General features: G+C 46.7%; 1 protein-coding gene across 8 annotated transcripts in view; it reads left to right on the top strand.

The window, feature by feature from the left end:
- Window positions 1-25,672, top strand: part of SH3PXD2A (SH3 and PX domains 2A) — a 231,564-nt gene that overhangs the window by 144,752 nt on the left and 61,140 nt on the right. For 2 of the 8 annotated variants that reach the window (XM_084525919.1, XM_084525917.1), the window contains exons 7-8: window positions 3,838-3,885; window positions 12,585-12,716. In XM_084525919.1, coding sequence (XP_084382045.1) covers window positions 3,838-3,885; window positions 12,585-12,716 — 180 coding nt within the window. Of the gene's footprint in view, window positions 1-3,837; window positions 3,886-8,591; window positions 8,725-12,011; window positions 12,462-12,539; window positions 12,717-25,672 lie in introns of those variants that run through there. The other 6 variants (XM_084525924.1, XM_084525923.1, XM_084525918.1 and 3 more) reach the window with 4 other exon arrangements.

Raw genomic sequence — 25,672 nt, 5'->3', positions numbered from 1 at the left:
ATCAGCACCTCTGCAGCATGGCCACCTGTTCTTATACTGCATTTCTCAGTATTTTTTGCTGTACCCCGTAGCTGCAGAGCTTTGTGGAGACTTCAGGACTCCCAGGTGACGTTTGAGGTAGAGCTTCGAGAGAACAGAAGAGCCTGTTAGTTAAATGTCTCTATTGCTGCTATCTGTGTGGAAGGCAGCTTCCAAAGAAAGGTCGTGTCTGTGTAATTGAACTTCTTTTATAATCCTAAGCAAGGCAGTCCCATCCAGTTTCCTCATGAGGAACATCTCTGGCAACAATATGCGCCCTGTCAACCTTTAGGCTGGAAGCAACATCTATTTAGCAGTATGAAATAATGGGTGCTGTACTCAGCGTTGAACTGAGCCTTTGAACAATGCTATTGACAGAAGGGAACCTGCATCAGGTGGGAGGGCTGTGTCTGAGGGCTTTGCACCTGCTGGACCAGGACCCGGCTGGATGTGCAGGGCTGGAGCGGATCACGGGCGTGGATGCGGTAGCTTTGTGCTCATGCGTTCAACTCTAGATGTTTTCAGGCGTTTTCCCTGAAGCTTTCTCTGCTCTAGCTTTATGCAAGACAAACAGGCTGCTACTCAGATGGGATGAGCGGGGCTGTATCGCTGCGAAGCATCAGTCCCCAGCAGTCTGGCGCCTCTTCTCTCCCCAGCAGTGGGAGGAGCGGCAAACAAATGGCTCTCGGTGGCGGCAGGAAAGCTTCTGGTGAAATCTAAATAAAATCATGTTTCGTGTGTCTTAGTTCACCATGACGACTGGCTTAATTAAGCCTTCAAAGCCTTTGTCCCTCTAATTCCTTCCTTCCTTCCCTTCCCCACCTGAGGACTGGGGCTGGCCCATCCCGGGGTCCCCCAGCTCCCTCGCAGCAGCTCCGGCGGGATGGAGCTTTTTCTGTGGCTATTTCTGGGCACTGTGGCTCTGAAGGGAGCCTCCTCAGCGCTCTACACAACTGCCTTGGCTCCGTGGCTTCGCTGTAATTTATGGACCTGCGTTTCTTTGGAGCTTTTAAAAATAATTCCGATCAGAGGGGTTTGTTCTGGCTCCAGCTGAAGGCGGCAGCGAGGACCGGGGGGGGGGGGCTGGCGTTAGGAGCAGAGTCAGGATGCCGTTGCCTTAGGAGTGGCTTGCTTTGAGCAGGCAGCTTTAATTTCCCTTCCAAATACTGAGATTTCCCCCCCCACCCCTCCTCCAAGTCATCTGAGACCAGCCGGCGCTTGGCCGTGCAGCGGAGGGGGAGAGGAGAGGCAGGAAGCGAGGGTTTGTTCGTTTACCGTTACCAATCCCATTGGAAAGCGGCTCCAAGCCCTGTGCAGAATTCCAGTAAAACCCTGTCCTGGAGGGGAAACCCGGGACCGTTGCAAGCTTGTGTTTTGTTGGCGTGGGCACAGCGTGCTTCGGGGCCCTCGACCTCCTCCCCGTACCCCGGATCCCCGCGCAGCTCTCCGTTTGAGCTCTTTGCAGGGCGGAATCCATCCCTAATGCCTGATATTTTTGTTATTTGTAGGGGGAGCTCTTAGAAGCTGGTAGCAATTAGAGCTTAAATGTCTTGGAATAAAAAAAAAAAATCCCCAAGAAGGAAGTTTAATGCTAAGCAGATGTGCAGGAGCAGCTGAAATATGCTAGCTGTCTTCTGCTTCAGGAGCAACCTCATCTACATCTCGCTGCTGTCAGGCTGGGGCAGCCGGGAGGTGCTGCTGCTGCTGCCTAGATGCCGGGGAGCCCGCATTTGGGACCTGGGGGGTTGTTTGCCAGCTACTATTTAGTTTGCCTTTTTATTCTGATTTGGATAAATCAATGGCTTTGACAAAAAGAGAAAAAGGTGGTGTTTAAAAGCAAGGAGCTTTTTGCTTTGCCCCTTTACGGTGAGCATCGTTCCCCATCAGTTAGGGGATGTCATGGGGTGTTTGTAGGTGTGGGGCTGAGCTCCCTCCTTCCCTTCTTGGGCAGGCACATCCACGGGAGCCCATACTTGTCTGAAGCACAGCTTATTCCCTCTTTTCTTAATTGTTGGCTGTCTCAGCCTCTTGCTGCCAGCTTGGACTGGGGCAAACCAAACCCTTCCCGCTTGTTTCTCCATCTTCCTCATTTATCACTGCCATATTCAGGTTCTTCTGCCTGGAAAAAGATCTGACGGCTGACTGACGTTCGTAATCCTCTTCCTGAAGGCGGTGGAAGTGTATTAAAAAGCTAATAGACAAGTTGCTGACAACAACTCCTTCACACCCTTTCCCGTTTGTGCCCCGAGCCTGTAATAGAAACACGCCGCATATTCCCTCTGTAAGCTGAAGCACGGTCGCCCTGCCAGATGATTTCCTGTTGCACTCTACCAGTGCAGAGCCCTCTCTTAATGACAACCCAAAACAAATCATTGCAACTTATCGTGGTGTATTCTGCGCTGTATGTGACAGTGCAGTGCGTGGCTTTGGGGTCTAGGAGCTTGGAAATTTCTGCCCTTTTTTTTCCCAGTGGCCGCTATAGAGAACTTGCTGAAAAGCGCAAGGCCAAATCCATCTGAATTCCGGTCTTGCTCTAATGCAATTAAACTTGCGGGCCTGATATAAAGGAAGAATTTCAAAACCTCACCATTCCTTTAGTGCTGAGGAAATGCAGCGAAGTGTTTCTTGGACCTCAGGTTTCCAGTGGGAATGTTTGAAAGCTGTTTCTCAGGCTTCGCACTGTGCTAGAAATTTCTCAGTTAAATGCATGCTAGGGATATCTTACTGGCTGCTTTTCTTTTTCTTTTTGCTGTCTTGATGATATTGTGTGGGTCAAAAGACAATGTCAAGTCAAGTAGACATGGCCACCAGTACAGATCAACCCTCTCTCCCAGTACCTGAAGGATGCATCGTCCTTGCTGGTATCTGACAGCTCCAGAACTAGGTTCCACGTTGCAAATGGGTTTTAAAAAATGTGTTTTGAAGTTGTCAATATTCAGGAAGTTCTCAGCATGTTGTATGAACACCTCCCCATCCCTTCTCCCAGGCTATGTGGGGGTGACAGCTCTCCTTATGTTCCCTCATCTCCCAGAACTGGAGGGTTCATGGGTTCTTATTTTGAAATGAGGGCCAACCTGTTAACTTCTGAGACATGCTTCCAGTGTATTCAAACAAAAATAGCATTTAATATTTGAAGATTATTCCCAGAAACCCAAGCCAAGTATTTACACCTCCTTTCATGGAGGGGGAGGGAAAACTTTTGACCTTGTTGATAGTAACTGTATCAGCTTTGTCTTTAACCAGATTTCTGCCTTGTATTTTTGGCTAAAAAAAGGGTATTTCTATTTGTGCTTTGAATATACCTTCATTGGAGCTCTGTGCTCTTTTCCATGGGGCATTATTTGACTGTTGTTGCTTCACTTACTGCAGTACCAGGGTAGCAAAATGCTTGTAGAAACGTGAATGGATTTGCTAAGCTCCATCTCTGTGAGTTGCCTGTTGGTCTTACGGGGATCATTAACAGCTGCAAAGCTAAGTACTTTTGCAGGTCTGAGACTTAATGAGTCAAGCTGTCTCTTGGTATGCATTTCCTCTCCTTTTGGGAATAGGCTAAGAGCGTATCTCATTCCCTGATCTCAAATTTGGATCACTACAGATCTTTTAACTTCTGCAAGTCACCTAACTTTTGTTTTACCTGGGTAGTTTGTGTGACTTGACCTTTAACTGAGTCCCCACCACGCCAATGCAACTCTAAAGAGAAGTTTAACGTTTCTTTTAATGTGTTTTCACTAACTTTCTACTTTCACACTTGCTGCTGTGACTATTCTTGTTTCTCTGATTACTTTCTCTTTTTCTGCTGCCCTTTTCTTGGATTTCAAGTTTGGATGTCCAGTTTGTCTGAGACTCCCAAAAAGAGCATTGCTCCAGGTAACTTCTTGTGTGTTGGTGTTCTGCATGCCATTGAAAAGTCTGTTTAAATCATGTGGTTTTGGAGTTGTCTTGAATATGGGTCTCTCCCGGTGAATATCCAGGATCTGTTGTCTGCCTGTGCATTGTATTTTTTATGATGCATGAGTTATGACAAGGACATTGCTTTTCTGACTCCTGTCTCACCCTGCTGCTGTCACTAGATGATAATTCTCCTGTGTGACATCTTCCTTGTCCAGCTCCAGACCCACAACCCAAAGCAGCTTCCCCTCTTGTGGTGCGTTGACCCTGGCCTGCAGCTAAGCACCTGCACAGCTGCTTGCTCGCTATCCCCATGGGACGGGAGAGAAGAAGAAGAACAAAAGTGAGAACTTGTGGATTGAGATAAGGGAAATGAACACAAGAGCATGCTCATTCTTTTTCTGTAATTCTCCTTTGCTTTTGCACACTAGGTAGAAGGGGTGTTTTATGGAGCATATGGGACTGAAGAAGATGCAAAACTTGCAAAACTTTCATGGGAGCCTCAGACTCCATGTCACAAGGAGTCAGGAGGGAGGAGGGATCAGGGAAACAACTTATAGAAGTGTTAAGGCTTGGGGACAAGTAACCCAATACAAGGCAAAAGCTAAGCTATATAGTATAAAGAATTAGGTGCTTTGCCTGAGTAATCAGTAGATTTCTCTGCAAATATGTGTTGCCTGATGTGGGATACCAGAGAATATTCTTTTATTCTCTTCAAACTTAGTCTGTAGCTTGTGATAGTTCCTTTCTGTGAAGGATGCAGGCCTGGGCACCCAGTCAGTTAAGGCCACCCATAGGTTTCAAGGCAAGGATAGATGGAAAAACCCTGCTGCTTTCCACACCTGACTTACTAAATATCCAAGCTCATGCCCTGTTCAAAGCATGTAAGCAAAAACCCCACCGTCCTTGATAGATGACTGCCTGCTTGTCAGAGGCTTTTAGTAAGTCATACTGCTGTGGTTTCAGAAATGCTATCTTTGACAGAAGTTTAATACCCCCTGGGGGATGTTGTCTCCAATCTGAGCAGAACAGGTCTGATTTCAGGGTGGTAGCTGGACATAACAGTGCAGAAATATCTGAAGTATTCGGTCACAGGAGCCTGGTGGTTAGCGGGTCATGAGGGAGTTCAGACAGAAACAGAACGAGACTGAGCAGGAGGGCAACGTGTTGAGAAGGAGACAGAAGAGGGGCTCTTTGGGAAGAGTGACAAGAAGCCCTTGGGTTGTCTGGTCTGGGGGAATTGGGATTGTTTTCCTGACTTCTTTGCATCTCTTGGGACTGTTTTATGTTGCTATCTATAACATGGCAAATTAAATACCAAGGCTTTTAAGCTCTCTGAAGAGAAAGAAGGTAAAATCTTATTAGATAAAATTCCTTCATTTCCATTGACTGCTTTTAGCTAAATGCATGTTGCTAGTTTGGCTCCAAAACCCGTGCATGATGATAGGGCAAATAAGTGACTGATTGCACTGCATAGTGCTCGAAAAGGGAGATGCTGATGCACAGTCTCGCAGTGAAGTCGCACTGCCCAGGCCTTTAGCTCCCTAAACTGTTCCAGTTCACATGATATGTATCTGCTGCTCATCCAAATGACCCCACATTTCTTGCACAGCTACAGTTCAGTTCAGACCTGCCATGGGCCATATTACAGATTAACATTAGGGTTGCTGGGGGCACCCCAACTGCTGTTAAATTCCTTGGCTGGTTTGCTTGGTGGGATGTGGAGTAACGTGAATGTGTTGCCATGCTGAGCATGACTAGGGAGAACGCCAAAGTATATAGGTGACTTCAGCCTGGTGGGGGACCCGGTCTAGCAGCTGTGTGAAAAATCTCCAAATGGTTTAACAGATCTGTGTGCAAAATACTTCAGTTTTCTTAACCGTTGCTACCTGTAACCTAGTTGGTTGGGATTGCTGTTCAGAAAGCCAACTTTCCAAGAAGGAGTGGAAAGAGGACTCAACTTTTTTTTTTTTTTTTTTTTTTTTCCTCCTTTCACCCTCCTGCCTCTAATTTTTCTTGGCGCTCTCTTAAAACCTAGCAGATCAAAAATAAAAAACTCAAAATCCTAACAAGCTCCAGTTGGCAAAGGTCAGCGTCGAATTGCTCTGTTTGTCAGGATTTTATTGGAAATGCTGCTGAGGGCTGCGAAGGAGGAAGAAACAGTAGTGGTGTGCTCACTTGAGAGAGTGCCTGCCATTTACCGTGGGCCAAGCTCGTTCCCGATGCGCTCCCCGTGGGGCTGTGTTTTGCTGCTGCTTTTAGCTGTGCGTCGGACACGTACTCCGGCGCTGGAAGCCAGGCTGCCTTCAGGCTGCCACTTGTCCCAGGCACTTGAAGGCTTACCCAGATCTCCCTTCTTAGAAATGCGAGGGAAAAATAAGCACCCCGTATGCTGGGGAAGGAATCCAGGAGTAACGTTAACTTTCTGCTGGCCGTATTTCCTTCTCGGGGACGGTGCGTGCGTTTGGCTTGGGCTCCCTGTGGCTGGGGGTAGCAGAAACCCGTGGGGCCCAGAGGGAGCTAATGCAGCTCATGGAGTTGCCATCTGTGCCTGGTTTCTGCGTGTGCAGCCAGAGGGATAACGAAGACCTGAGGCTTAGCTGCTCTGTGAGGAACCTATTACCCCATCACAGAAAGGCTTGCGGAGCTCATAAGTGCTGTGGGGTGGAGGAAGGTGTGTGCGTGGATGCTCACTTCTGGAGAAACTTCTTGTGCGTTATTATGGCTGCTATCTCAGGATGAGAGGTGTTGTGCAGTGACTTGGCCATCACTGGGTGCGTGGTGCTCAGCCTCGTGTCACTCTCCTGTTCTGATACTGGGTGTTGGATGAGGTTTTAGGCCAAACTTCTCTGGCTTGGAGTCCTATAAGTCCTAACCCATCCCCTTCTGCTTTTAATCCTGCCATTGTCAAAAAAGCAGAACGTCACCTTCTTCAGAAACTCCAAGGAATTGCTTTGTCCTTAGTAAAAGAGCTACCAAACTGAGCTCAGAAAAGGAGCCATGGAAATAACAGTGTATTAATAACCCATTTGGTAGCCTCTTGCAAATACTAATTTTCATCAATAATGGGACAAAAGGGGGTTTGCCAGTATTATTTTATTGGTAGGAGCCAGAGACTGGGCTGGACTTGTACTGAATTCTTTTCATTGTTATAGGTGGTGCTGAAGTTCTGCCTCTGCCCCTAAAGTTTCATGGCTCAGAACTGCTACAGCAGGAGCTGCTCATCTGTAAAACCGAATGCTGCTAGGACGGGGGGATTCCTGCCTGGCAGACAGGATGGAGGTGGATCCCCTTCCCTAATGACACAAGCCACATCTGACCTTTTACTGCCATGAATAATTGACGTGCAATTATAGGCTGGATTTCGAAGGGGAAGGGGGGCTGAGGATGGCCAGGCTGGAGTACTCATCTCCTGAGTTGAAGGCCTGATTGCTTGGATCCTATAAAGAAACTGAATAGGAATAGAACCTACTTTTCTCTGAATCTGCATTGTCCCCAAGGAGATCTGTGGAAAGCTCCGCTAGTCTCATCCCACGGCTAACTCCAGGAACTGGTTAGTTTGGGAACTGCTTTTGAGTCTACTCCAAGACCCTGAGCTCTTGTGTAATCTCACGTGCTTGTCATGGTAAAGTCTTTTTTATCCTTTGTGCAGTACTTAGCCCAATTTTTAGGCAGAACTAAGCTCTGTATCTTAAAATACTTTGGGCTAGATCACTGGCAGAAGGCTCAAAGAAAACACACAGCTATAACGTGTTTATTGACCACGGAGGCGTGGACCTTCTGATAAGAAAGGAGAGAGGTAAAAGCTTTAGTTAGGCAAAGAAAATGTGTGTGCTTAAAGCTGAGGGTGTGATTGCTGTGAGGGGACAGACTGATCTGAAGATTTTTAGTAGGCTTGGTGCCGTTCTGGGCACTCTTATTCTTTAGTCCTTTTCCTCTTCTTTCTCCAAAGGAGTTTTCCTGAGATGTGCAAAGGGTTACCCTTGAGGAATCGGCTCTATCAAGAAACCACAGCGCTAGATGTAAGCTCCCACAGCTGTCCCTCGCTCTGACTGTGCCGTGTGGCACGTCGTGACACTGGGATGCCTTCCACTAAGCGCCCCGTGCGTGTCCCCAGCAGTTGTGCCCGCAGCTGAGGAGCCTGATTACCTGCCAGCTGCTTCGTCAGCTGTGACTCACAGTCAGGGCATTTTCTGACCGTTTCTGTGGTTTTGGCTTTCTTCAAACCTTCCACTGACCAGCCCAGTCCGAAGTCATTTAGTCTGGATCTGTAAACACTTGATTGATAATCATACAAGGGCGATATAAAAGCCCGCATGCTGTATAGATTAAAAGAGCAGACATGTTTATAGCCTGATAACAACAGAGCGCTCTGGCAAAGATCGGGAGTCTCAGATTTCCATATCCAGATGATTTTATTTTTGGAGTCCAGTTGGTGGTTTTAATTTTTTGGCTATTGCAAAACCATCATAGGTTTTAGCTGTTGCAACACAGGAGGAGGAGGAGGAAGAAGCCGCTTGGAACAGGCGCCCTGTGCTCTTATTTAGGAGGTAGTTGCTGCTCTCTGAGTACCGCAGGAGGAACGATGCTCCCTCCTCGCTGCCCGGGGAGGGGGACGGGGTGCGACTGTGTCACTTCATAGCACCGGCTCTGGGGGGGGGCACGGACAAGCTCCGATGACATTTCTGCCCAGTCCCGGGAAGGTAACCGCAGAGGTGAGGAGCGGGAGGATTGTAAAGTGGAGCCCTATGGAGAGGAGGAGGGCTATCCTCAAGACTTTAACCAGGAAACGGACTCGAGGCAAAAGTAACCGGAGAGGCAAGCAAACTCTTATTTCAGCCAGCGATCTATCGTGCGCTCTGCTCGGGGGGAGGGCTTGCAAGTTGGAGCTGAACCCAAGCACTAATGCTGCTTTCGGGGGGGAAATGAGCAGGGGGGGCTTTACCGGGCACATCAGCCTTATCCTATCCTCTGCTCTCAGTTTCTCCTGCTTATACTGAAGAAGCTTTAAAAAAAAAAAAAAAAGTGGGTCTGCTATATCCACGGGGCATTGCAGAGTGCATGTGAACTTGCTGGGGGACCCGTGCTGCTCTGCATCCCTCTTCTCCAGCGTGGCTCAGGCTGAGCAGGCTGCGTCCTGTGTTACAGCTCAGAAGCGCCCACGGCAGCTGGTGTAATTGGTGCTGCGCTCTCTGCAGTGTTGCCTGCCTTGTTCTTTTTGCATCCCCCTTTTGGGGGGGAGGCAGCCTGGGGTCTGACAGAGCAGACCGGTGATGTTTTGGGGATCTTAAGCGTCACCGAGAAGTCACTTCTTTGAAGGTGTGCCCCGGGGATGGAGCTGAGGAGGGCTGAAGTTCTTACCCTGCTGGCTGTGTTTGGAGGGAATGTAGTAACAGGCTAAACCAGACTACCTAGAAAACATTTAAGGCTTCTAATTACTGGGAGAAGCTGTTTGCTTTTCTATTCTCTTCCCTCCCTTCTTCCCTCCTTTGCTATTGGTGAAGTCCTCCCTACTGAGCTGTGCCTACTACTAGGAGAGCATTGCCCTGGGAACTCCAGGGACGCCCCGACATGTCCCAACCCTAAAAAAGAAGGGCATGATCTGCTGTACCTATAAGTGAACAGGTTTATTTGACCTTGGTTACGTCCTAGACCATGGAATTTATCACCCTATTATTTTTGCCTTAATAGGAGCCCTATAGCACTTAAAGAAGCTTCTATTAAAATGTTCTCCTAACTGTACGTGTTGCAGCAGCCACTGCTGTGCCAAAAGCCCTCCTGCAGGGAATACTTCATCCAAGGCAGGGCAGGATAAGCAATATTGCGATGTCCTGCTGAGTTTCAGATATCTGCATGCAGATATCATCTATCTTTTTTTTTGTTTTGTTTTCTTATTTTATTTTTGGAGCTGTGGCAGAGGATGGGAAATGCTCCTTCTCTGGCTTCTTTGCTGGCCAAGGTGCTCCCCTGGTGCGTGGTCCCTGAGCCAGCATGGGTGGCTGGCAGTGGGGTGTTTGCCAGCCCGTGCTCGAGCCTTGTCCTCTCTTTGTTCCCAGCAGGGATGCATGCACCTCGTGAACACCAAGCCAATGCTGTGTGGTGTCTTTTCTTTATCTTATTCCTGAGAAGCCTCTAGGAGATTAGAAAGAGAAGGTGTGGAGTGGCTACTTACTAAGTAGCTTCCTGCATGTCCTTTTTTCCCTTTGCAACTGTTCAGTCTCTCCTTTGCCTTTCCATACTCACTGGATTCTTTGCTGATGCACGAACATATTCCCATGATGACTTTTGGTTTTGGTTAGAGAACTGGTATGTGTCTCAGGACAAAAATGAAGCGGGGGTTGTAGGTGCTCCTTGCTTATATAGGTTGAAGGAAGGTGCTGCTGCTGCCCCGTTCTAGGCTGTCTGGGAAAAGCAGTGTGAAATGGGGGAAGGCACCACATTGCACTCCAGATACCTGAATTAGCACTGTTTTAAACGAGAACAATCGAGTTAAGTTGGTTGGTTGTGAACAGAAATTATACTTGTTTAGAATGAACAACTATGGTGAAAATTTTTGTTATAAATCTTAAGGTTGTCAGTTCTTTGTTGTGGTCTTTTCCCCCCTATTCATGCTACTGGCTGTGGTTCAGCCATCCACAGAAGAGCTAAATCTCTTAAACACAAGCTTCTAGAGGAGATGACTCCTCTTTGCAGAAAATTAACCTGTGGAACACGAGAAGAGTCAGAGGCACGCTTAGGGAGCAAGGAAGTTGTCTAATTTTCTGGACTTCTTAAGACTGGTCCAAAGGGAGACATTGTGATAGTGCTTCCTTTCAGGAAAATGTTGAATTAATTACTTTTTGTTTAAGGATCTGCATTTCACAGGATGCTGTTCTAATGGCTGATGCACTCTTTACCTCTCTGTTGGCAGGGATGCTAATTATTTGCCTGCAGAATCACTTTGCATCCTCAGCCCGAACACATCCGACCGTGCTGCTTTTGGAAATGCGGCGCTGAGCATCCTGTGCTTGGCTTGTAGTCCCCTGACTTGTCCGGTGGACAGCTTCAAACCATGCTGCTTCCTTCCTGTCTCTTGGAGTTAATTTGTCTTCAGAGATTCAGGAGACCTGGAGCCTGCTCCTGGCTCTGCCCCCGTCACGTGAAATGGGGCTCTCAGAAAGCCATACATCTGCTTCTGTCTCCCCTTTCCATCTGCGTCTTAATCTAGAGAGACACGAACTGCCTCGTACTATGTAAAATGTATAATATGCTGTTGGCCCGAGCTGCTCTGCCTTAATAGACAATGCTGCAATTCAGGAAACCTGTAAAATAATTTTGCAGGGAGGCATGCGGCTGGGGGCTCTTGGTGCAGGAATGGTAGGTGCTTTTTGTTCTGCTCGGACGCTTTGCAGGACGTGAAAGAGTTTATGGACAAATCAAGAAACCCTGATGTCCTGAAGGTTTTCAGGACTTTGAGAGGCAGTTTCCAGGCAGGAGCAGGCAGCCTGTCCTTGCCTGTGCTGGAGGTGCAGGCGCCCCTTTCGTGCTGTTCGTGTTGCATCAGAGCCGAGGCACACCATCAGCGGCGAGCAGCGCTGTGCGACCATCTCCTCCGGGTCTGGTATGGCAGCCTGCCTGCTTCACGGCTCCTCCCCAGAATGCACGATTTCTATTTGGGGGTGGAAAAAATCAAAAATAAGCAAACAAACAGAAAACCCACCCGAGAACAACCTGAGGACTGTGGGGGGGAAGGGAGCAGAACGGTTATTTGGTGCCTTTTTTTCAGCCCTGTTTGTATGAGAGCCGACACTCATTCATAAAGGGCTCAGACAGCCAAAAGCCTTCGGTATGAAACGAAACTGTACAACTGGCAAGAGTGGCTCAAAGAGCTCCAAAAAGGCACCGAAGGGCGATGGTGAGGGAAGAGGGACAGCCGGGACGCCACGTTCAGCCCCGTGCAGGGGCTGTTTCTGCAGCAGGGAATGCGGAACTGCGGCGCTGGCGGGGGGCAGGCGGGGGGTGGCCGTGTTTTAGCAAGAATCTGGCGCTATAACTTTTTTTTTTTCTTCTTCTGTTTCAAGTAAACACTCTTCCCCGCCCTCCCTCTCTCCCTCCACCCCACCTCCCTCTCTTTCAATCCCGCTCATGTGTTTCTATTTAAGGGCTGCAGTGCAGACGAATATGATTGGCATCTACAGCCCCCTCTTGACTTTCAGCTCAAGCCTTTAGAGTGGAGAAGGAGCTGAGACGCCAAGGGGAGAGCTGTTTTTTCTTTTGGTTTACTGGGGGGATGGCTCAGCTGTGGATTTATGCTGCTTCTGCCCAGGATTTTTCGCTCTGAATGGGAGCAAGGATTGTGGAAACCATGTTGGGAAGAGGTTTATTTTCAGAATCCATCATGAAACTTTGCAACTAATTCACTGTATTTTCAGCTCCTCTTCAAAAAAAAAAAAAATATTTTTTTTCTTCCCCTTTTTCTTCTTCTTCTCTCCAATGTCCCTCTGTGCTGCTGGGTTGTGGGCCAGAGGAGGCTATTTCTATATGGCCAGCCATTTGGGGATATGCTGCGAGCCAAGGTTGTTTGCTGATTCGCTTGGCTCTGGTGACAACTTGGCCTGTCGTGAATCGGATGGACGGAGGTCGCTCTCGAGGAGCCATGGCTGGAAGCTGGCTTACGGCTTGCTTTTTCCCTTCCCCAGGTGCTGATGCTAGCTCTGAACCCATGATCCTGGAGCAATATGTGGTGGTGTCCAACTATGAGAAGCAGGAGAACTCTGAGATCAGCCTCCAGGCTGGAGAGGTCGTGGATGTCATAGAGAAAAACGAAAGTGGTAAGACAAGTTTGCTGCTTTTCTCTCTTCCAATGGTCGGATTTTTGCATGTGTTCCTCTCCTTTCGGTTTCTTCACCGCGACTTGCAGCCGTACATTAGCTCCATCTGGTACAGTTACTATGTCTGGCTGAGGATGTTGAAGTTTCTCGATGTTGATTTGGGCTGGAGGCCAAATGTTGCCTTCTACTGTAAGAATGTTTCATAGGTTTTGTGCGTTAATTAGCCAAAGTACACTAATGGAAAACGAAGGTGAGGGAGAGAAGGATCTGCAGCTAATGAAGCTGATGTGTAGTAGATGATATCGTTGCCATGCTGTCTCTTCAAGTCTCTGTCAGCGTTTCCATTACTAACTCCCTTTTTGGAGGATTTATAGGTTGAGTGTCTAAAAATTGCTTCGGATGAAACTTGGCTTGACAGTGTAGCCTGTGGCCCAGAGCTCAGTAGGGAGGGGAGAAAATGTGCGTAGACAAATACGTGGCCATGCACAGCTTCAAAAACTTGTTGCAGAAGTGTTAATTGGGGAATTTTGAGGCGAGGAGGCAGAGCCTGTCCTGTAAAAGCGAGATGAAATCCCTCCTGCCATCCACTGAATAACCAGCTTGCACTTGGAAAATGAGCTTTTTGGCAAGTGTTGGCATAGATGTCCTTTGTGTATTTTAACTCTTGGATGCCTGCTAGCTTGGAATCTGCCTGAACAAATGCATGAGGCTGTATTCATGTGAGTGGCTGGAGCGGGTTAGCAGCTGGTTTGAATAACTGCCTGTCTTCAGCAGCTCCCCCTCCACCCTCCAGCACTCCTTGTGTATTAATCCAGAGCAGTTGTCCAGGACTGTTTTCCAGCCCACTCGTGACTTGTGTGTCCTCATCCAGAGGAGCTGCTGGCACTTGGAGCCACTCGAGCAAAGGCTCCTGGTGTGCGGCTCCACGGCCGGCTGGCTCTGGAGCACACTGGCAGGGGAACCGGGATGCCCTGGTCCCAGCTCAAGTCCATTTCCCAGCTCTCTGAGTCAGGTTATCCACAATGATGACCACACGTTGTATTTATACCTTTTTTTTTTTTTTTTTTTTTTTTTTTTTTTTTTTTTTCTTTTACTGAAGCGGTGATTTCTCTGCTGTATGAAAGCCTAATGCTTGCTTGGCTCAGGGCTGCAGGCAGTTGCTGGCCAGTGACTTGGTTTGGTGTCCAAAAGGAGAGTGTGTGGAAATGCACTGGCTAGCAGGAACAGAAATTCTTGTCTTCTGGGTATTGACTGTATCGCTTGCAAAACCAGTAGAAGCCAGAATGCTCATCTGCCCTGCTTCAAAGCCATCCCTGTGATTGTAAGGGGGAGGGGAAATATCTCAATTTCTTCTGGACTAGTGGACAAGCTTCCTCCCTTCCAAGCCTGAGGGTTCCTCGTTGTCAATAATGGGTGTCACTGCTGTCAGAACAAGCCTGGTTATTGTGGCAACTTATATTCATATCCATGATATCCCTGGCTCTGATAATGGCTTATGGAGCCAAGGGAATTGGGTTGTTAAATAATGCAAGAAGTGTCTGAATTTCAAATTACAGCTCCCTTGTGTTTTCTTTTAATGTGGCCTCTCTGCCTTGTGCAGTTCACAGCATATTGTATTGAACCAAATGACGTGGAGATACAAAAGGGTCTGAATTTAAGCAGTGGGCCCAGAAATGTGCCTCTTTTAAGAAAACATCCTTGAATTTGGATTACTGTCCTTGAGACAATATTCTGATGCTTAGCAGCTAGATCTCTTAATCTCCATGCAAACAAGAAGAGGGAGTATGGAGCACTGAATTCCATGTTATGGTTCTGCCCATGTGAAAAAACGTCACCAACTGGTGATGTACATCAAGCATCACTTGCTTTGGATGCTTCTCTAAACCGTTCTGGCAAGGAAACCGTGTTTTACTTTTTCCAAGAACAGTACTCTAAACATACACTCCAACTCTCTCCTAGGTTAGGGATACCACAGGAATGACTCCAATACTTCAAATTCTTGTCTCTTCAGCTGAAGCTGTGAATGACATGTAATGGGACTAGCTAAAGTTTTCTGAAGTGTAAGCTTTTGAAACTCGTAACTTACTGTTTGAATTTGGGCATCTGTTTAGTGTAGGCAAGCATGTCTAGAAGATGTGATTATGAATTCTAAGAATATGGGAACACACTTTTTAAGAAAATATGATTATTGCACTATGCATGTGTGTGGCAATTCATTTTACTGTGCAGTTATATCGATAAGTGAGAAACTACAGCTGTTGATTATATAAACCGGACTTTTTCCTCCTGATTTTGGCAAGCAGAGATGAAGGTGTTAAGTATGTCACTGCACCAGGGATGGTTTCTGCAATGAACCTCTGCCATGTACAGTCCGCCAGGACAAGAGGGAATTATGACTAGATAGCATGTTAGCTGCATGGCTGAAGTCCTGTTGGACTGGACAGTGTGCTTTGAGTGTGGTGGCTGTTCTGCTGGGCCAGTATCACAAGCTTCCCTGTATGTATACCTGCTTATAACATAGCGTGTGTCTGGTTTGGTTTCTTTTTTTTTTCTTTCTAGCTGTACCTTGGGAAAGCTAAATAGGAAAAGGCACAGCTGACTGCTTGAGTTTTAAAAGCCTTGCCTGAATAGGGTTGCATGGCAATGCCTAGGGACGCTTTAATGGCTCTTTTGTTTCCCAGAGTGGGAGCTGCACAGCTTTGTAGGGAAGAAACACCTTGGCTTTACTGGCCAGATGGCCTTTACACAGGGAAGTTCAAAAGTTGTTTCCAAGCAGTGGTGCCTGTTTTGTGTCTTACTGGATGTTTTCTTCTCACTGCTTCCAGGGCATGAGCTAGTTACCATGTTTGTGTGCCTCCAAATTGTGTGTCCCCCCATGGACAGAAGCACTTGATGCTTTCAAAGGCTGGTGTGCAGGGCAGAAGTAGAGAGGAATAAAAAATCCTCTAGTGTTTGGTTTATTAAGTCTTACCTAGTTATAGTCAGTTAGGTTAACTTCATCTTAAGTGTGTTGCGCTTACTGCACAGCATTACTCAGTGTTTTTGCCACGTAAGAGATGGATTTGAAGCATGTTGCAGTTGGACATGAGCAAACCTATTTGGTAGGGCCTTGCCTCATACTTAGTTTTCTCTGTCACTGAAGCAGAATTGTATAAGCGTGTCTTCATTACTGAGCCAGTGAGAGTTATGACTTGGACATCATTTGAAGTTGAAACTTCTGTTCGGTATTATGACTTTAAAAGCAAGGTCAGTTAACATATGCGGTGAATAAATAATGAAACCTTTCATCTTGGCTGTGGAGACCATGGGTCACTGTAACCTGGCTTGCTGCAGTTGCTGGAGAAGCAAATCTCACTGGACTGAAAGAAGTCTGTAGGACTTCAGTGCTGCAGAACAAATAATGCAGTAACATACCAGCTCTTGGTCTTTGAAACTAAGTTTTTGTAATAAATACCTACCTTGGTTCAACAGAAGTTGTCCTTCAGATCTTCCTCTGAATTCTGGTTATACAAGTGGAAGGCCCACATGGTGCCTGATGTGTCTGAGGGATCTTTGTTTTTTCTCCCGTCAGCTGAGGCAAGAAAAGCTGCATATAGCAGTGGTTACAAATGCATCAAGAGGAAAAATGGACGTTTACATTCTTTCCAGATAGCATCCGGGAACAGGCTGCAGTTACGGGGTCTGTTTCTGCCTGAAGCGACTCATTTGTTTAAATGCACTGTGCAGGCAACCTGCACTGGCTGATGCTATCTAAACATCTCCGAGCAGCTTCAGAAGAATAATGTGAATAGCTGACCTGAGTCTCGTCTGTCCAGCAAATTTGCTTCTTGAAAACCTTAACTGAAAAAGCCTTGTGGAGTGTTTTGATGATAAGTATTTGTGCTGCAGCAATGAAATGTGACTTTAAAGCAGGAATCCAAAGCAGATTTCTTTAAGGTAGAAGGGGGAGGGAACTGGGCCCAAGCAACTCCTTTTCTGCCAAGTTTTGCGTGGATGTGGCTTGAAACGGTCAAGTTATGAACTGTGGCAGCAGTGTTTGCAATGGAAAACCTGACAGACGGGGAAGTCTCAGCACGCTCCCGAGCACCTCGGCCTCCGCCATTGCTCTTCCCTCACAGCCCCCGTGAGCTGCCTCTGTGGTGGGGAAATCGAGGGGTGGTGTTTTCAGCAGGGCCGCAGCCATTTCCTTTGCAATCGTATAACTGCAGACCAAGTTCTGATATTATATCGCACACAATAAGTAAAACAAAGCTATTATAGCTTTGTTTTGACTTTCTCGGGACCCAGAGGGACCTCTGAGAAGGGAGGCCTGCTCGTCCTGTTTGGTGCTGGGATGTGGGACGCAGCACTACAGTGACACCATAGGAAAGGCCTCTACTTCTTAGGGTGCCCTGGCTCAGGAGTCTTGGGACCTGCTTGTTGTCCCCATTGTCAGATTAGTGCCCACCTGGCAATGTGCTATGTTACCCCGTGGTTTCACTTGTGCCACTCACTGGCTGCAGTGCTGACTGGGGAAGGGGACATAGAGAGGCCACAGCTCTCCTGTGCCTGATTCCTGGGGGCGTGCTGGCTTCCTGACTGCCAGCTCCATTTTATTAGTATGAAGGCTACATCCTACTCATTATTTTGAAGACTTCATCCTACTCATGGGGAGCACTGCACCCTTTATTTGGAGGGTTTCTGGGGTTTAGTAACTGTTCTCAGTCCAAGTAAAGCCAGGATTACTTCCATGATGAAATTCTGCATCTTGGCCAAAGGTGCGACCTTTAAAGTCATCTAAATAGAAACAGAAACATGTTTTTGGCTTTGTTTTAACATCTTATGGATCAACCTTTCCTCTCTGCCATACTTGCTTTCACAATTAGCATTATTTTCAGTCCCATGCTTTAGGGTGCTTGTTTTCTTTTAATTCTGTGAATCCGATTATTCCTGTCTCACATCTGCTTTCTGCCGTCTTCCCCCTCTCTCTAGGATATTACCATCCGCGTGCTCCCTCTTTTGTACTTGGGGGAAGTGTGTTGTTATGTGCAATGGTAGCAAATCTGTGTTATCTTGCAAGTTGGCCAAAACGCAGTGCACTTGTTTGTTCTAACAGATAAGTGATAAGCGAGCAGTTTCCTGGGCTCCAAGCATGGGTACAGCTCTACACCAAATTGCAAATGCCATTACCGTGTTTACTTATGAAGTATCAATGGCTGTGCATCCATTCCTTGCATGTGTTACCACACACAGTATGCCTAATTGCCAACATCATGCTTTATTTCAGGTGCAATTGTGCGTGCTGGCTTTCTCTGCAAAGCTTTTGTGTTGTTTTTTTTTTTTTTTGTTGTTTGTTTTGTTTTTTTTTTCTTACGGGGTGTTTCAAGAGAGCATGGTCCAGCAGATGTGACTCAGGACTTAATTTCTGTTTGTATATCCAGCCCTGACCTGCTGTTTGATCTGAGAAAACTACTTCAGTTCTTTGCGTTTCCACTTCTTCCCAGCATGGCTGTGTATTTGAATTGCAAACTTTAAGAGACCACAGTTGTGATATAAAAAGTAAATACTGCCTAGAATGACAGGCCATCCTTGAGCTGTGCCTGGAATGTTAGGAGGAGAAATCAAACACTTGGGTAGGTCAAATACTTTTCCTAGCACTGGTGGTTTTGCCCAAGAAGACGTGTTTAGGTGGGCAGCCAACACTAAATACCTAGGACAGCTTGTGCAACTACTCCTGTGTGCACTGATATTCATAGTTCTCTAATAAGCAGAGCTGAGTGTAAGGACGGATCACCCCAAATCCCTTTTTCAGAAAGTGAAGGCTGTGACAGTGAAGTCCACCATCCTCTTCTGAACTCACTGCTGCCTTGCTGTGCTCCCTGCCTCTCTGGGCCTGTCACCAGCCCTGCAGTGAAGGATACTTGATCCACTTATGAATCAGTTCCTGTCCTGCCGTGGTTTTCTGCCCAGTGTGTATGTACTAAGGCAGACAAACACAGGCCATCTAAGGAGGCAGGGTGGGTGAGGAGGAATGTTTGGCTAGAAGTTACTGGAAAGTTGTTTAAAATCCTAAAAAACAGCTTTTGTAGAAGTTTTCCCTCCAAAGAGGGACAATGCTGGCAAAGCATAGATGCTTTTTTTTCCTTCAGACACTCGAAGCTCCATGGCTGGAGAAAGATTTCTCTGTGCTGGTGGAGTTCCTGAGCAGTCTGTGTTGGGTAAGGATGCTCAGTGGCACTCGCTTGTCTCATTGTAGCAGTGTCTCTGACTCTGTCTTCAGGCTCCTTGGAGCTGGTGATCGAGGCTGGTTGTTCTCCTGTTTTGTTTTGCAGCCGTGTAAGCAAAGCAAATTCGGTGTGTTTGGTGGGATTTATTTTAAGCTTTTGCTGTCTGGAAGCTGGCGTCTGTGGAGGGAGCCTGGATGCCTTGTTTTAAAGTCCTCAATGAAAATGAGGTCAATGGAGTATTGGTAGGATGGGCAGGAACAGTCCATCAGGACTGATCCAGGCTCTCTGACTCCAGAGGAAGCCTGAGCTTGGAGCAGAGAGGTAAAACTGGATGGGTTGACTTGCTCTAGCCAAGTTCTCACTGGAGATCCGCTCCTTTCTGGGAACAGTGTGGCCGACCAACCCTGCAAAACAGGCACTCCCTCTTCCAGTGGCCTGTTTGCAAAATATTGAATGGACGGGGAGAGAGTTTACGCTCTCACCAGAAACTGCCAGGTCAGCAGGAGATGAGGAGGAGCCCTCCTTCCTCTGCTTTTGCCCCTGGGAGCCCGAGGGTGGGGTGACACTGTCTAATGACTTTAGCAGCTGTACTACGCTGGAAGCAGCCCTTGACAGCCTACCCTGACCTTTCTGGTGATTCTGTTTTGTAAGCTATTTTCTAACCTCTTCTCTTGCTGTTTTTTTCTCCCTTTTTCCCTAGACTGATTTGCTTTTTAAATGTCTCTGCAAGGGTAAGAAGGTGGTAGCTGCTTTTCTTTTCTGACTGTTCAATGTTCAGCAGTCAAGGGATCTTGGTATGGCTCAAGCCCTAATTCAAGCTTTGTGGGCACAGTAAATCAACTTAAATTCTCAAAGGAAGAATGCTGCAATGTTTCTGAAGCAGTTACTGCCAAGCTGTGGTTCAAGGATGCTGTGTACATGTGCTTGAACAATAGGCTATTTGGGGCTGATGGTTCTAAACCTGCACCAAACCACTTTGAAGTCTGTATTTTGGGCGTGTGCAGGGGGAAGACTGTGATCTGACTCACAGGAGAGAAGGTGAAACCTGCTTGTCTGCCTGAAAAAAGGATCAGAAATGAGAGAGAGTTTCTTTGAGGTCTTGCTCTTTGTCGTGTCCAAAATTCCTTGCCCTTACCAAGAAGGAAACTCCGCAGAGCATGAAGAACACCAGCATCTCAGCTGAGGTTGGGAGGTTGCTGTATGAAATGTTTGAATTATGGATGTGTTGTAATGTTCATGCTGCTGTCTCGTGGTGTCTAAATATCTTTCTTCTGCTCTACTTAGAAACCTACATGGCAAGTGTTGTGCGTTTCTGAGTTTAAGAGCTTGGAAGGGAATTTGCTATGCTGGAAGCAAAGCAGGGCTGTTAATGCTCTGGTTTCCAGAGCTGTGTGCTGTCACTGTGGGAAATGAAGTTGTTTTCCATTGCTGCCTCTGAGATACCTGTGTTTTTGGGACTCTGCAGAGGGATTAAGTGGGCTCCTGCTCTTCTGCTGGGAATACTTGTTCAGCCCTGTGACAAGGAGAAGTTCTCCCTCCTAATTGTATTGTGATGTTCCCATCTCTACTGGGAATCCATTCTTCATTTTGTGGACACCGTTGCTTCATTTGTGCCGCCGTGACTTGCAGTGTGTCCTTGCTTTTCCAATCACACTTCTTCAAAGTGACCAACTCTCTTTGAACACTTGAAATACGGCCGCCTGGTACCTCCGTGCCTTCTGCAACACCTACCTCTACCAGAGCTTTCAGGGGACACCTCCACACTGCTCTGGATCACTGCAAGCAGGGATGTTTTGTTTGATGGGATGGAGGGATTGATTCATGGCTTGCTATTTGGGCCCCACTTGAGTTGGGAACAGCTCAATGTCAAACCAAAGTCAGCTTCAGCACATTTGTAAAGCCTCGCTAATGTTGGCAGTACTGCTGCTTCCTCACGTTTATCATGGAGGTTTTCAGTGCAGTAAGGAGTTAATGACTATTTTCCAAGTTATGCTGCCCCATTTAATTTCCCTATGGAAGGAAAAATGTGATTAACGAGTAATAGGGACACAAGATGTCATGAGGTCATACTACTACAAAGCATCTCCTCTTTAATTCTATTTCAGATCCTATCTATGTAGAGTTGGCTTCTAAGTTTTTTTTTTTTTTTTTAAAGGAACCTCTCTCCAGATGGAGACACAACAAAAATGAGCTTTCAATGTGAAATCATTCTTACAGAGTATATTTTCCTCAAATGCCTTGGGCAGGAGTACGTGGTTTGTTTGCACGTTTTTGTCCAGTTTCCATTGTATTTCCATTGTTTTTCTTAATCTTGGGCAACTGGTATTCTGGCAGAGCAGGCTTAGTTAGGCTTTTTTTTTTTCCCTTTTATGTATCCATCTGAAGTCCAACCACTTTAACTTCTGCATTCATTGGCATTTTCTTTAGCTGATGTCATGTCTCTGTTGGACAGTTCTCCCACCCTCAAAATTTCTCTAAGCTGGGGGGAAATGTTACTGCTGTGAGTAGGAAGTATTTAGGCACATTAAAATATGCATCTACAGAGCTGGCTTTTTAGCCTCTGCTGTCCTCTAAGCATCCTCTTGAAGTAAATGTGTTCCCTTTTAAACTTCCCTCCACCTGGCTTGATGTAGAACAAAATTCTACCCGTCTAGGGTTCTGCATTTCTCTAATTTCTCAAGAAATTGGAATTGAAGTCAAGGCAGAGCATTTCCTCTGCCTTGAAACACCCAGCCTGCTTGCAGGGGCACACGGGCAGTCTTGACAGAGGTCCTACAAGGTTACCAGGTCAGCGAGTAGGGACACTTGTTGTTTGCAAACAAGGAAGAGCGTAGTTCAAAGCAGGGGAAAAGTCGATGTCAGCCTTTGGAAAGATTGTTTCCTGGCTGCAGCTGCTCTCGCTTCCCCATATTCAAGGGAGTGAAACCTTTGAGAAGCTCTCTAGGAGCAGAGAGGGAACGAGCCTGTCTGGGCTTCGTTTAGTAGGGGTGGGCACGAAATCTGTTCTGGCGCTTCTGAGACTGCCCTGCAAGTCTGGCTGCCTTGGGAGAGGATGGGAAGTGACTGCCGAAACCACGGACTCTGTCCCTTATTTCTCCATAAAGGCAATTCAGCCTTAGAGGAACAGGGTGTGTCTAGGCGTGGAAAAGGTGTGACAAAAAGCAATGCTGCCTTTAAGTTTGCTGTGCAGCACAGCCAGGTACTCCTGAGCAGTGCTCTGTCCCCCAGACCTCTGAAAACTTAAATCCTGAAGTTTCCAGCTGCCTGTGAGTTCCCTCCTCTTTCCCTTCCCCTCTAATCCTGCCGTGCTGAGCCTTTATAGTCAGGCAGATGGTTAAAGTCATTCTGTTTCCACTGTATACCCTGCTTGGAGCCCGGGATGGCAGGCTGGAAAGGAAAAAATTTTACACAGCATCCCTGATTGGAGCCTTCACTCATTACCGCCTCTGTTTATGCAGTCACTGCCAGTTTGGGGACCCTGAAACCTGCCCCAAGAAAACGTTTCCAAGGAAAATCTGCTTTTCATATTAGAATGCATAAACTTTCTAATGATTGGGTTTCCTATATCAGCCAAATAGGTCACCAGCTCAGCACTGCTGCAAGAAACTACCTGGGGCCAAGAAGATACAAGGCTCTTATGGAAAACGTCCCATCGGTCCCACAGTTGCCTTGTGGGCTACGTTCCTTGGGATGTGACTGCATTTAAAAAAAACAACCTTCAGAATTGTTTTTTTAGGTCTCTGTTACATCAGTTTCTTTTCAGAAAGCAAGTCACTGAAATAACTTTAAATAAGCCCCTAAAACAGTAAACTTAATGCATGGTGACTGACGTCTTCTGCCCTTTGTTCTACTTAATCAAGAGAGCAATTATACACAAAGGCTTTGGCTCTTGTGGTGACTTTCAAGCCTGTTTTTTTCAAAGTAAGCAAAAGCCTGATGGTGCGTTTTTGTTGTGTCAGATGAGGACAAGATTAATAAAGGATGGAAGAGATTTTTTTTTTTTCCCCAAGCTGCACAGCAAATAAGCAGTTCTAATAATACTTTGGCAGTAACGTGGAAGCTGTAATCATTAGCAGACGCCTTTCAGTTACAACCAGCAGCATGGCTCCTTACTTTTGGTTTTCATGTTAAAAAGAGTTCAGTTTCCCCACAAACCAGTGTTTCTGCCCATCTTCAGATGAAGCAAAGCCTATAAAAGTAATCGTCTTGCTTCGGACTTTCATAATACAGTCAGATATGGGGGGTACGGCGGGGGGTGGCTTGAGAGCGGGGTGTATATCTTCCTTTCTGCCCCTCAGGCAGGAACATCAGACTTTCCAGCATTCCTGATGGAGGCTATTTTTTGGTCGAAAGCTGTTGGCTCATGGCTGGATTAACTGAAGTAGTTCTGGAAGGCGCAGGGGATGAGAGGGGCTCTGCTGGATCTCTGTTTTACTGGCTGGCTTCTCTTTACTATTTTTATTGGCAGGTTTTGGTTTTCTGTATCTTGATACTGTGTGACTTCATCTGAAAGTTTCACATGCAATGGGACATCACTTTATTATTTCAAATGAAACTGGACTGTAGTTATATTGGCAGCATAGCTGAACTTCAGCGTGGTGATAATGCCAAGTATTTCCCAGCCCTTGCTTGAGTCCATATCTTCTATTTCTCCCCACAACGCAAATGTGTGCTGGAGAGCCCCCAGCTTGTTGCTTTTGAAAGTTGTTCTAATTCTGTTTGCAGAATCGCCTCCCGCTGCTCCTTTCCCCTCTCACGTTGCACACACGTCCCCCTTTCTGCTCAGTGTGCTGCTAGGATGGGCTTTCATGGATACACTCGTGCTGCAGACCTAGCCTCAGAGAGCTGTGCTTTGCTCCCATGTGATCCAGCTGGCGTGTGTTTGCTTAAGAATCCCAGGCTGGTTTGGTGCTTGGATAAAAGAAAATAAGCTGCTGCATTTGTGTGATTTGCAGCAGCTTGACTAGCTGGACTAACACTGGCAGGCGTATGTCTGCACTGCCTGATGAGTGTAAGATAACACCTTTGTGACTTGATTTCAGGCACTGCAGTGACTTCAGAACGGTGAACATGTGTGCAGGTGAAATCTGTCCTTAAAGGACAATAGCTCTTAAGGAGGCTGCATACAAAACAAAATTGCCTGAATTTCTTGGAGAGACTTGATGCATTTGTCTGACCTGAGTATACCTGGAGATTTGGGATGGGCAATGTGAACCTTTTGGAGATCTGTCACTGAGCAGTTGAAACCCTAGGATTAAACTTGTTTCCAGGGCACTGAAGAAATTGGCTACCGCTTTGAAGTCTGTACTTTGAGTGTGATGGGGGGAAGACTGTGAACTGACTCACAGGAGGGAAGGTGAAGCTTGCTCGTCTGCCTGAAAACTGGATCAGAAATGTGAGAGGCAGCTTCTTTGAGGTCTTGTTCTTAGCAGTGCCTGAAATTCCTTGCCCTTACCAAAAGGAAGCTCTGCAGAGTATGAAGAACCAAAATTACAGGATGGGTGTATTTTTCAGGATGATCTTGCAAGTGATTCTCCTGTTTCAAGTAAATCTTCTGTGACCAGAATGTCCTTGAATAAAAGCAGAATGACCAGAAATGGGATGCTATTTCTGTCACCAGGCAAATGGGACAACTAAACCCTATAGAAAGTGCCTCTTGTTCCTCCTGAGTTACAGCAAGCAGAGCTGGTTCCTGAACCAGCTACAAGTTAAATTATACACTTGGTCATTCCAGACATCTTTGGTGTATTTTTGGAGCAGACTGTGCACTTCCTGGGCTTTCAGCCTGTTAATTTTAAAATAGGAAATGAGCCTCTCGGGGTTGGTATGTGAACCCTTCACTCAACTGAGGAATGGGAAGTTAAGCATCTCTCAAAAGCACCCAGGTTTGAGAACCAACCACATGAAAGGGCATTGCCCTTCCTACCCTGCTCCAAGGGGTGGCCCTTGCAAACGATCCTAAACAGAAACCCCCATCAGTGAGGATACTCCCAGCAGAATGTGCGTGTGGGAACTGGGAGACCGGGTGGTTCTGGGGATGCTTTGTGAGATCCTTGCTGACACTGGTTTAAATTTGGCTTGGGTTAACAGGAATCGTTCAGTGGCATTTGAGGGAAATTGGGTTTGGTTTCAGGGAAACTGCCATCATAGATGAGATGGAGCCGCCCTGTGCAGTGCCATGCATTTCTTCTTTGCCTCTAGTTTAATCAGACTCCTGAGTAGACCATCTGGCTGGCCCCAGGTAAATTTGGTAAAAACTTAACCAGCACAGGAGGGGAGGCCTGAGGTGAGGTGAGCATAACCTGAGTGTTCAGGGGGATTAGTGACTTCTTGGTGTCACTTATTCTGTGGCTTTTCTTGTTCCTTTCCACTGATCCCCTGCACGTTTTGCAGAGTTTCCTATGATAAATGCTTTTTGATCTTTTTTTTTCTTTGTTTTTTTTTTTTTTGGATAGCTAAAGCTTCTGCTAATTTTTGCCTGTCAGGAGTACATTTTGATCTCAGGAAACATAACGCAGCACATTCCCCAGTCCAGGAAACCAAAATGCTGCATTTCTGCAGGACTGAAGCTTTGCCTTAATCAACCTCGACAGCGTGATGCTGCGGCATTTTTCTGTAGCTGCCTCTGGGCTGTGCATTCATCATGTCCTGGTGGATGGACCAGAGCTGCACTTATAAGGTAGAGCCCTGGAGTCAGCCCATCCACTGGTACTGGTGTTTTTCTTGCAAGCGAGTTGGCAAGAAAGAGCC

The sequence above is a fragment of the Aythya ferina genome (assembly GCF_964211825.1).
Source record: "Aythya ferina genome assembly, chromosome: 7".
Lineage (NCBI taxonomy): Eukaryota > Metazoa > Chordata > Aves > Anseriformes > Anatidae > Aythya > Aythya ferina.
This window is presented reverse-complemented; position numbering and strand designations above follow the sequence as displayed.